The sequence below is a fragment of the Labrus bergylta genome, chromosome 23, assembly GCF_963930695.1.
Source record: "Labrus bergylta chromosome 23, fLabBer1.1, whole genome shotgun sequence".
NCBI lineage: Eukaryota > Metazoa > Chordata > Actinopteri > Labriformes > Labridae > Labrus > Labrus bergylta.
The window spans coordinates 4358423-4371328 of NC_089217.1; the positions used below are offsets into that span (position 1 = coordinate 4358423).

The window sequence follows — 12906 nt, forward strand, 5'->3', positions numbered from 1 at the left end:
AGGTAATATCAGGGTTTGATGATGTGTCTGAGCGTGCAAAACCCGGCAACACATCTTCTTTTGGATTGAAAGAGGTCAGCTCATTTTTGAAGAGGTTGTTTAGGTCGTCAGCAGAAGTAAACGAGAAGAACCTGTGAGTGAATGTGAGAGATCATTTCCCTTGAGGGGGTCTATCTCTCAGCTCGGGGTACTTACGCCTACTCTCATAGACAGTCCTGGACTTCTCATAAAGATCATAAGGGTCTGGTTTAGCCAGGGCCAAGGCCTCGGAGGCTGAGTCTGGGACCGAGGCCCTGTGGAGATGGTGTGTTGGGAAGGGGGCGTTGTGGGGGATAACGGGGGCTGACAGGCTGGTCTGAGCGGGGCTGCTCTGGCCCTGCTGGCACTCCCACTGATCCAGAACCTGTGAAGCACATCGGCATGAGCGGTCAACATTTCACGTCCACCTTTCTCTTCTCATGACACTTGATTTAAGCTCACTAACAATAAAAAGTGACACTAAAAACTGAAGCAGATGTCTTTCATGAAGTCTGATCGTTCGCTAACCCCCGCCATGCTAACAGTCGCTATTGCTGTCAAGTTTTTCATTCTCGTACTTACAACCCACGACTCAAAATCATTATTTAATCAGCAGGTCTTCAACAGCAGACAGAGATACACAAACAAAGCGTATATTTGTTTGTATTTTAACTGTTTTGAAAGCTAGCTTCTTTTTCAGTGCTACAGTAAACTTCAGTTAGCTAGCTGGTTGAAAAGTCTAGATGATTTATTTAGCGTCTCAATTTGTTTGAACTTTAACGAGACAAAAAAATGTCACCATTGTTACCAGATGACATAAACTATGGTACAGTGTTGCTCTGTTACAGGAAAACGTTAGTTAGCCAGCGCTAATATAACAGTAAGCTACATTATACTCTCTAGTAATGTAATTAAGGCGTTTCTCCAGTTAATAACTCAGAAAGGAACAAAGGGTATTATGGTATGAGTACTTCTTTTCAAAAGTACCATTTATAAAAAAAAGAAATGTCTGCAAGTAAAAGAGATTTAAGCAAACAAATGTTCTCGCTAACTAGTGCTAGTTTAGCTAACTGGCTTTACATTAGCGGGGGAGAAAACAGGGGAAAGGCATAACAATACTCAACACTGTGATATTCTCAACAGAAATGTTGGACACCAAACTAATAACCTTACAGTGTAATGTAATATTTTAGTACCATAATGCCTTTGAAAATAACGCAAGGGTATTACCGCGGGAACTAGCCACTGATGCGTAGCCTACATTTTTATGCTAATCGCTAATATGCCAATTACTTCTGTGCCTTTTCAGTTTTTCAATAATCTCATCACTTTGTTTCACTTTATATTTATTTTGGAGAAGGTTTTCAGCATGTGGTGAAATCAAAAGCTTGACAGGTTTTATTAACTAGTTATGATTAACTAAATAAATATTGCAATATTTGTAGGAGGGGTGTAGCTAACGATCAATTCAATAAAGACAAACGGGGAAGGCGGATAGTTAGTGGGGTTAGTATAGTTGAAACAATAAAAAGCAATTTCAGCCTCTATTTGCCACTCAGATCACAGGGTGTATGAAGGATGTGTGGAGAGGAAACACAAGAGTAATATGATAAACAGAAACATATGGTCATATTTAGGAGGGGGTTACGGTCAGTGACACTTCAGTTTGGTGCTTTATTTAGTTTTTAGTTAAATGTTAAATTCCAAACTGTACAAATGGTGAGTCCTCTGTCTATTGTCACTGATTTTCATAAGATTCATCCAGAAACACATTTGGAAAGCTCTGCCGGATGTTTGTGGTGACACTGGCAGTTTTGACAACACCAGTCAGTCTGAGTGTCAGCCTTGATGTGTCAGATAAACCACGGCCGCTTGAATCACTGCGCGACACTGAGAAGATAGCCAAGATGACGCGTCGACATGTCAGAAAGTGTGAGCGACGGATCATGAGGGGAATGACAGGCTTTTTTTTTTTTTTTTTTGTTGTTGAAAGTGAGATGGCGAGACTCGCTGCATATGGCACGCTTTAATATTGAGAATTACAGGGCAGCCGGTTCAAGATGCACCGAGAATAAATATCAGCTTCATAGAGGCTGCGGGGCCGGAATCAAAAGTGTTCCTGCTCTTTGTGGATTCTTCGTGTCTGCTATTGATGTGAAGCACGTCTGCACACGGAGGCCGGCTGCTGAGACTGGGGGCCGAGATTAGACTGCTGCATCCTGATCTCCCTTTCTCTGTCTCTGTCTCTGTCTCGGTCTCTCTTTGTCTGCTGGAGAAAGTACACCGATGCTGTAATCTACCTGGTCAGATGAATAGGGGACACTGCAGGCAGGGCGCCTTTTCTTGACAGCTTCATTGAGCACTCGCATCTTAACTTGCTCCAAAAAATTAAGTCGCTGTTACCTGCAGTTTTGGGCCCAATTTGACAGACGAGTCTCGATACTTTTGCAAATTAAGCTCCCAGGAGCTGCAGGCTCGGCTTCGGCTTGACAATTAGGCAATTCCCCTTTCTTTCCTTACAAGTCAAATTCCTCCATATTTAATTTTCACGAGCTTCACAAGTCTCCCCATAACAAATAAAACAAAATGAAACGGAGGTAGAAGTCTTTGCTGGAGCAGAGCGGCGCAGAAAATGAACACTGGGGGGTAAAGAGAGAGAGAGATTTGATTAGTAAAGACACGAGAGAGAGAGAGAGAGAGGCTCCGCATGCCGTCTGCCACTTTGTGAGGTTCAGAGATTTTTTTCCCCCCTCCGAGCTCGGAATGACAATTACTCTGCGCATGATGGAGGAGATTGATTAGATCGAGAGGCAGTTTAAGCGATGAACACTGATGGGGACGAGTGTCTTAAAAAGGGGGGGGGGAGGGAGGCGTCCTACTGACGTTTGAGTGGAGACAACACAGGCGGAGGTCAGCGACCGGTCAGAGAGCAGCATTCAGAGGATGTCCAGGCATGAAATGGATTACACACATACTCGCTCAAAGAGAAACAAAGAGACGCGTGACAAATACACAAAAAGACTGAGTGGATATGATCTAAGAGGATATATGCGGATGAGTTTTTTGTGGCCCCGGGGGATAACAGATGATATTATAGTAGAATAATCGTTGTGGAAGAGGAAGCAGTGGCAGAGGGTTATTTTAATGTGGTAAAAGAAAAGAGAGATAAATGTGTAGGGTGATGATAGAGGGCAGAGTGGAAGTGCAACAAAACTTTACACATTATCTAGGAAAAATGTAGTAAAAATGAAGATAAAGGGAGGCCTGAAAATGGATCTTAGCCATGCCAAAGCACTTAGAAGAGAGACTCAGAACCTTAAAGCTGGAGCATAATTAGGAATGCCCCGAGTATGTTTAACCCTGATGGCACTGAGTCAGGCTTTGAATTAGCTCTGACTTGCAGGATCAAGAGTCTGGTGATGTTACGAGCAAGCCACTTGACCTTTTTTGTCATCTTGTGACAATAAAGACGGGCCGAATATCAAGGCGGTGTAAAAGCCACGGACAAATCGTGAATTATCAGCAGAGTTAGTACGACGGGGGAATTAAAACGTTATTTCTAGTACAGAAAAAAACACAAGATTAGAGGCATTGTGATTAGCAGACAGGGTATGCACACTGCAGCCAGTCTACTCTATAGTCATGGTTTAAGAGCAGAAATGGGGACAGTCCCATTTCGGAGGCTGGGTTTCATTTTACCTGCTTAGGGGTCTTCCAGGGTGAATAGTGACCTGCAAATGTTGAGAGAACAAAAAAATCCTTTAGAGTGAATAAGATGGTAGAAACAAATGATGAGGTGTGAGGTTTCATTTAAGCTGCAACGAGCCTATTCCAGAGGATTTTAGGAGGATAATAAAAAACAGAAGAAATGGAAAAAAAACAAACAATAGAACTACAGATAAGTAAAATGAAAATAAGCACGATACACGAAAATGGTGTTTGTGAACGACAGGGCGGACAAATAAAAGTACAATCGACTCAAACAGGATGAAGACACAAAGCAGAAGATGGAGAATAAATACCCACGAGGAACCCGCTCACTGTGAAGGCGGGACGATAAAAGAGTGGTAATGAAAAAGACGCAGCAAAGACTTGGGAAAACATGATAAGCCATCAACAGTATGGAGAAATGATACAAACTTATTATTATAACGGCGCCAACAGAATCAGCTTTTCCGAAAAGGACAAGGATTATTTTATAATTACTTTATGTACTTTTGGAGTTTTTTTTAGGTGAGATCTGAACTTTCTACAATGACAAATATGGTCTCTAATAGTTTACAGCAGAAAAATGTATCTTTCTTTGCTCTTCAGGATAGCAAAAAACAACAATCATCAATTAAAAACATCACCTTTTAAAAGAAGACACCACCAAATTGAACCTTGCACTCCTATAAAGTACAGGATTAAAAATGGGCGGCTATGAAAAGCAATGCAGCAAAACTCGTAACTAAATTACCCACAATGCTTCACAGCCACCAAAGACTCTAACAGAGATCTAGGTGTGTAATGCTAGTAGCCGCTAATGTAGTCTTAAGTCTCTCGTCTCAAGCAGAGACAACTCCCATGATTCTCCACTAGCCTCGTCGTCATCCTTAGTTATTTTTGTATTGATTGAGAGCCCCCTGGTGGTGGAATCTACATATTGTATCTTTAAAGCTTAAAATGCCTTGGACTGTGAATCATTGATTATATGATGAATTAATAAAATATCTTCTTTGAAAGAGATAGGCTGTTTTCGAAACCACATACTATACTAGTAGTACGTACTGATTTGGCCAAAATGCAGTATGCAGTATGTGAACAACTGCGAGATCCGCAGTATGCCAAAAATACCAGGATGTCATACTGATTCAGGAAAAATGTACAGTATGCATCGGACCAGTCTACCTCACGTACTGTTTCCCACAATGCAAAGTGCCAGGTCAGAGATGAAAATGCCGGAGCGCAGCTGTTTGAACTCGTCGGTGGCGGTGACTGAATATCTTGCCACATTATGGGCATGAACCAATAACAAATATGACATGTTCATATGTTTATAAGTCTTGCCACCTCAGATTTTCCTGCTTTTTGAGACTGTACAGTGAATGTGCCACAGCTGGACAAGCAGCTGCAATTATAGGGTCCTTGGCTTGCTCTATTACTACATATTATTCACAGCTGAGTAAAAGTTAAACCTGAATGTCTGAAAAGTATGCTACAACTTTAATATCATGCCAATCATATTTCAACCCAAGGCATTGTGTATAAATGAGAGAAGATATGAGGGATTGTAGACTTTAATTATGTTAATTGCCTCCAGATGGGCTGTTGTTTACTTCCGCATTCCAGGACCGGAAACCAGTTTAACCGTGCCAAGCATACTGCAAAATAACCGACGACTGGCAGTCATACTACATACTACTGTTGAACTCATCATATACTATGTATGTAGTAAGCGGTTTCGAAAACAGCCATAGTGTGTGTTTTTAGTGTCCTTGTTGAGACCCCACCTCTCCCATGAGCAACTTTAAACCTCCCATCCATCTTCAGCCCAGATTTAATCAAACATCAGCTCCCATAAGCTTAGGCTATGGTCTCTCTATTGCCAAAAGGGGGCTTTATTTGGATCTACGATCGATCTGTTTTGGGCCACAGCTGCGACAAAGAAAAGACAAAGGGATTTGAGAATGAAACGACTCACTTAAGTGGCTTCGGAAAGACTGTACCTCACAATAAAGTGTTTTTAATGAAGCGCAGATAAGGAAAAGGGCATATGTTTGCTTTTGACTTTACCATTCATCTTACTTTGACCTTTAGAAAGCTGCGCCGCTCATTTCTGCTGCTTATGAAGAAAAACAATGAGATGAATGTAGAACAGAAGCAGCTGACATCAGTTTGTGCAAAAACAAACAGAGTAATGAAACATATGTTCAGCCCTGTTTCCATAGTGAGATTCACAGGGAAATATGAGACATGTATATACTCAAATGTTCTCCTCTCTGCCTTTGAAATGCTGCCACATTCTCCCTTCTGAACGGCTATAAACGTATGCAAATGCAGCGATCGAGTTACGGGTTGACTAATCGAATTATGCGCCAGCCTCCCCAGTCTTGGCCTGGCCAGACTCCAATCCAACTGTAAAAAAACCCAACACATTTATCTCACTGAGCCCACAATGGAACGGTGACAATGTGGAAATTAACAAAGCAACACAAACAAGGACTGAAAGTTTTTTTTTTTTTTTCTCCGTCAGACTGTCAGCTTCTCTCAGCCAAAGAAAGTAAATATAGAAACAAACACTCACTTTAGAAGAACTCATGGAAACGCCAAATACATTTTGAATATGATTGCAGCTAAGAACAGACAGGATTTCTGCTTTTTTATCTAAACCTAGATCTAAGTCACAGAGCAGTCGTCAGAGTTGTGACAGAGCCTGAGCTGAGCGGGACGGACAGAAGCGAGGGGCACTACAAGGCATCGGTGACCGAGGTGATCCTCGGGGGTGCCGTCACTGCTAACTCAGGCACAGCGGACATTTAGTGGGATGTGGGTGTCAGAGTTCCCCATGGCTAAAAGTTGAGAAGGAGGTGAGAGACAACGAGAGAGAGAGAGAGAGTTGTGAGAACCAGGGAGTGAAAGGAGCTGTCCGAGGTGCTGAAAGCCCTCTGAGTGAATCCAAGTTGTCAGCTGGGATTCAGAAAAGTACAGGAACTCGCATAGTGTCAAATTTAAGCTAACTGGTGTCCTGTTCTTCTGTAAGTGGCATCTTTTAGTCATGCATCAAAGAATCTCAACTGTACTGCCCTTGTGGGAAGATAGAGAGCCAGGACAGAACAAACTAAAAACAAAAAAACACATTACAATAGTCTACTAAAAGGTAATTATTGCTCATGTAAGCACTGTATATCCTCCTTGAGTCCTTATTGGTACATATTACTCACACAAAAAAAGTCTCCTTTGCAGAACTGTATCAAACACACATTCAGCTACATCATGAACCCCACATTACCTGAAGAAATGACCCTGACTAGCATGACAGCACCTAGTATGAACAAATGAAAATAATTGAATGTTTTGAGGATCTTATTGAGTTCATTTATTAGGAATAAGGTGATGTCTAAATTAACTTAAAAGGCAGATAAAACAGCGGGAATAAAGGAAGGTAATCTCACTTTTTCATGCTCTAAATTGAGAATGTAAAATGGTCCCTGAATCCATAGATTGTGTATCAATGCAGACCTGTTTCACCTCATCCTCATGAGGCACTGCTTCAGGTACCCATGAGTAAAAAGTGTCTGGTTTTTTATTTCTGTCCCCAAAACTTCCAATTAAAGAGATCTGAACTGGGAATTGTTTCCACACAGCCTTTTCTGAGTCCGAGTTCCTGTGGCAACAAATGGAGCCGGTTTGATCCGACTCTTTCATCTTGTACCAAAAAGTTATAAAACTCAGATTTTCAAGTTTGATTATCGCCTCAAATCATGAATTAACCACCTCCATGGGATTGTCCTGAACAAAAAAATAGGACGACACTCATTTACTGATTTAACAGAAATGTGATTCAATTAAAAAACACTCTGCGTGGGCGACACGACAAACAAAGCGCACACACTCACACACACACGGCTACATTTGTTACCCCATTCAAAAACACAGATCTCTTTAATTTCACAATGAGAGGCTAATGCTAGCCCTTCAATTATTCAAATGAGACAGTGATGACTCTAGAATGAATAACAGCGTGCTGAATCTTTCAGCTCTTTATGAATATCTTTATCTCATGAGGGAGGCTGGCAGCTTCACACAACACACACAGCAGAAAACTGATTCTGTTCACTCCTATTGAATCAGCCGCTTCATATTCTTTCAGTCTAGCTGCATAATGCTAAAGTCATGATTGAAAAAGGTGTGCAGTTGAATATGCAGAATATCAAGCTCAAGACAATGAAAGATTACTGACCATGCTCCGGCTATCACTGGGAAACAAATCTCAAAACATTAGAACTCAAATATGAGTGTACGATACGACTAATGTGTGTTTCAGTTAGTGTAAAGGGTGTGTGGCGCCGATTCTGTGGTTCCAAATGACGTCACCAGTCCAATATGACAGCGTGGGTCGTAGGGTATTTTGGCTTCAAAATACCCCATGGAGGCAGAGACATGCTGTCCATATGAACAGTCAGTGGTTCCCACTTTAAAAAAGTGAGAAACTTGCTGCCTATCGTTTCTTTACATTTTAACAAAACATAAGAAGCTTCTTTTTTTTTCTGACAGTTGGTTAGACAAAAGAAAATACCAATATTTTAACGCATCATTTTATAATTTTTAGATATGTTAAAAGTGAATTTATCTTGATAATAATCCACAGATGAATCGAAAATGAAAATGAAAATGAGTTGCATTCCTGGAGCCTTTTGCCTCCGTTATCTAAATTGACTGTGTTTAACCCTTTCTATCCCTGCTGTAATCTAATCCCAAATAATCCTGCCGTCCTGCACAAAGAAGCTTGGCTCTCTTCCCAGGAACAACCGGACGGAGATATTGATCCCTGGCGGGTTTGGAGCTGGCGGGGACAGAGCTGTAAGTGTGAACACGGCCGACAGTCTGCGATCTACTGGCAGAGAGCCGAACTCATCACTCCCCGGCTCTCTCTCTCTCGTCCTCCCTTTTTCTTCCTCTCTTTTGTTTCCAACTATTCTATCTTACACACACACACAAGCAATGAATCACTGTCTAGTTACACACTGATTCCCCAGGAGGCTTGAGGAGGCTCACTGAATCAAACCCTCCTTCTTTCTGTTTCGTTTCTCCACCTATCTTCTCTTGGTTCTTAAAACGGCCTCTGGTCATCAGTGTGCACACGACCAATCCGAGGTGAAAGGTCCGCACAGACAGCTGATTCATAATGCGCAAATTACCTAAGACATTACTACAAAATAGAGTTTACATAAGTGTGTGTGTGTGTGGAGGGGGGCTTGTTTGCAGAAGGCAGCTTTGGGATGTTTACGAGTAAGACCATGGTAGTGTGTGCCTGCCTGGCTGTCGTGTAGGTGTGTGCACAACCTGTGTGAATCAAACCATACGGTGCAGAGTTTGCACGAGTGTGTGGGCAAGGTGGTAATGCGGCAAGATAGAAGAAGCTAAATGGCCGAGCGAGAGTACACGTGAACGAGCTCCTCAGCTAATTACAGCCCTGGGTCTCTGCTGGTGTTGCAGCGAGGACACAGACGCCTGCTAATGGTCGAGATAGCCGCTAATGAGGCTGTCTGCCATGCACACAGACACACACATGCACACATACATATGCAGCCACTGACACACACAAAGACACAATAATTACTGGTGATGAGAGACATTTGCCCATTTGTTGGGCAAAAATGGCTTTGAAGTCAATCTTAAATTGAAGGGATGGATAAATATCCTAAGTGTGTTTGAGTGTGGGCTCTTGAAGCTGATGGCGCTTCATTTGCTGGATGGTTTGCTCGTCATAAATGGCTCACTGTTCAGATAGTGACTCGGTGGTCTGCTCACTTCAATGTCTTGCTTTGATGACAAGATCTTTGGGGGCCAAGGCACATCCAACAGGGGACGTAAATAGACTAAAAAAAACCCCTGTGATTTCTTACCTGTTGTAATGAAATCTATACCACCACTGGTAAAACAAAGCTTATAACATCGAGTCTAAAAGAGGCTGACAACTCTTGATTCAAAAGAAAAGTTCTCCATTAACTATTATCAAAGGTCTGACAGGCTACTTAATGATTATTTCTCACTACCGAAGAAATCAAATGAGCGCAAAGCAACGCTGAAGCATCAGATGAAGCAAACTTTATTACCATAGAGCTGAAACACCAAACTTACCAATCCATTAACTGACTGAGTTGTACAAAAAGTTTAGGTTTTCCTTTCCTAAAAATATGTGTAAGTCTGCCCCAGGCTCCCACTTAGCCCGCAGCTTCCTCGTGTCTTCCTCTTTTTATTCACTGTGATTTGTCTACTACAACAAAGCTACATGTTATCTCTGCATTGTAATAATTCATGCCCACATATATTTGCTTGCTCCTGTGTCCATGACAACATCAAGCCTTGCTGAACAGCGACTACAACTTGTTGACACTCTATTTTTATTTAACACCCTGCAGTTTACTCCTTTCACATGATTCATATCACTTCTGAATTACTGAACTTCTCCATCTTTTTTCTTGGTCTTTCTGTCTGTGGGTGTGACAGAGAGAGAGGGATAGAAATACTCGTAATTATTGATGAAGCCCATCTGTGCTCCTTCCAGTTATTTGTGATCTCTGAGGTTGGAGATTAGTGTGTCATCAGCGTAGAGCCAGAGCCATAAATAGCTAGAACTTTGTTGGTGAACTGTGGAAGTTCAGACTTTTGTGTGTGTTCTCTCACTGAGACCAGATACAGAGAGGTGCTAGCTCTGTCTGCAGAATAAAGGGGATAGTCATTCCAAAAAGTTCATTCATGCAGAAATGTGCACACTGGCATACTTCTAATCTTCGTCAGCTCCCGGTGCTTGTTAAATCCTCTGCTTCAGACTGTGTTTTCATTGAAAGTGATGAGCTGTGTGCTCCCCCCCCTGAACTGGCAAATATTCGGAGTGTGTGCCAGAGACGGAAGCGTGACAGTTGTTCGGTGTTTGATATCAGTTGGTTGCCTCTATCACTCTGCTGAACTGGCTGGTGCCACAAGCCCTTAACAAGAGAAACAGCCAGTTCAATTAGATTTCGTGGCCAGAGTCCAGTGGTCCAAGGCAGCGGGGCAAATCGTGTTGTTAAGTGGTGGAACATCATTTCAGCAGCATGGTGACAGTTTTATTACGTTGGGTAATAGCTCGGCTAAACGCTTGGAGCTGGTTTCTCTCAGGAAGTTGGGTGGGGAAGAGAGAAGCGGCTCGATCTAAAATCTCACAGCCGACGCTTGGAGTCTCAAGTATGAAGGGAGTTGGGAATTGTTTGGAGAAACCGAAATGTTCACAACAACCAAAGTCCCACATTCTGAACGGGCACTGCACTAGTTTAGCAAATTTTAACAAAATCCACCCGAACAATTGCTGACAATGTAACTGCGCTATATTTAGGCATTTCCTGTCGACAAGCCACTTTGAATTAGCACGACCACATACCTCTTCCCTGACCTCTGACCCCGCAACTCTCGCAGTTTGTCTACATCTCTACATCGTCAAAGATTTCAAAGAGATTTTATTTTGCCCTTTTTCTCCAAAGAGAGTCTGAAGTCATGTATCTTAATTAGCAAAAAGTACGATTGTGTATTTCCTGTTTAATCACAAATCAACACTCTCAATGAATGAATAACCCAACTCAAGTCTTAGGTCAATTCTACACATACGTTTTCAATATGCCGTCATGAAACCTTAAGCTCAAACTGGGACGCACAGACTATTCCCCCCCCCCCACCTCTAGCACCCACAGCTTGTCATGTCAACGGAAAGCAGCTCTAACAGATGTGACACGGCACCCCGGTGTATTGTTGTGAAGCGTAGCCGAGCCATATCCAATTTTGGAATAATCAGATGAAAAATGTAATGAAAATGAAGCTGTCATTTTCTCCGCAGGCTAACAGGCTGCTGTTTTAATGGGAGCGCTTGATTCGACCTTCGCAAGTGAAGAAAACAGGCAGATGGTTGGAGGGCCCCACCATTAGCTTAGCATGCGGATGGGGGACATTAATTGTGGTTTTGTGTTTGTGTATTGACAGACCGGATGTTCTTGAGACCGTGGTACACATTTTGACCTCTCCCATGTGTTTTTTTTTGTGTGTTTTGGGTTTGCTGTTGGTGTTTTAAAGGGAGTGGTTATAAAATATTAAGTGTCCTCTTTTTGGAGGGGATTGGAAAAGTTGCTAATTTCAACGAGAATCTGATGTTGTACACTGTCCTGTTTGTTGGCATTTGAAACATGGGCAGCGTAATAAAGTAAGAAAGGGCCGTAAATCTATTCAGAGGATGCTGCTGACCTTTGTTGGGAAGTCTCAGTGGTGTCTGGGGCAGCAGGCATTGGCATTATGACTCGTAAGTGACATTACACAACACAAAGAGGCAAAACACAGAACTACAAATTGGTCCCACACAAAAGCAAACGTATCATTGGTTCCCAATTGCAGCTGGCTTGGCTGGGAACTAAGAGTGAGTGCTAAAGTTCATGTGTCATCATTAACAGGATGCCAGGATAAATCAAGGACGGCCGAAAACTCAAAGATAGGGGAATTGTTAACAACATTTAGCAACAAGGTTTCACAGACAGATCCTATCTGTGGGGTTGATGAAGAGCCACCATTGCTGTTCTAGATTCAATTAAAATCCAACGTTTTAATCTACAACATCGAAGCTTTGGCTGATTCATTGCTAGCATATGCTGCACTACGTCTTCCACCATTAAATAAGAAGAAGCAGATCACAGCACCATCACACAAAACATCTGTCATTCAAGCCACGGACACATTAAAGAAGACAGGACAGGCAGTCTTTCTCATTTCTTTTGAATTTAAATTTTAAGGAGGATTTCTGAACTTTTTAGCCTTTTCACGAGCCAACACAGACATTTCCACATACTTAAACACACTCTCAGAGCAGAAATGTTACCTGTTGTTCCGAAAATCACAACCCCTGTGCGTGACTCACGACCGAGTGCAGTGCATAATTATGATTGTCAGAGGGCCACACATTCAGAAAAACACAGGGTAGAGAGCACTTTAGAGCCATTTGCAGTCTACCAGTGTTTTTTTCTTTGTCGAAAAAAAGCTCTGCTACTTCTGACATGCTTTGATTTTGGGGGCTTTTAGTCCTACCTGGAAAAAAAGGGGAATGTAAAATTTGCCAAACATATGAAACTGACTTGACAAAAACAAAAAAATCACATCACTGCAAAGGGC

The 12906-nt window shown here is 42.1% G+C and overlaps 1 protein-coding gene across 10 annotated transcripts in view; it reads right to left on the bottom strand.

The window, feature by feature from the left end:
* The window catches only part of magi2a (membrane associated guanylate kinase, WW and PDZ domain containing 2a), a 200347-nt gene that overhangs the window by 22422 nt on the left and 165019 nt on the right, over positions 1-12906 (bottom strand). For 9 of the 10 annotated variants that reach the window (XR_010665123.1, XM_065951168.1, XM_065951167.1 and 6 more), the window contains 2 exons: positions 3718-3749; positions 196-403 (listed from right to left, as the gene is read on the bottom strand). The exons of the other annotated variant lie outside the window; for it this stretch is intronic. Coding sequence is in view for 8 of the 9 variants with exons in the window: in XM_065951168.1 (XP_065807240.1) it covers positions 196-403; positions 3718-3749 (240 nt within the window). In the remaining variant the exon portion in view is untranslated. The remainder of the gene's footprint in view (positions 1-195; positions 404-3717; positions 3750-12906) is intronic. 10 annotated transcript variants of the gene reach the window in all.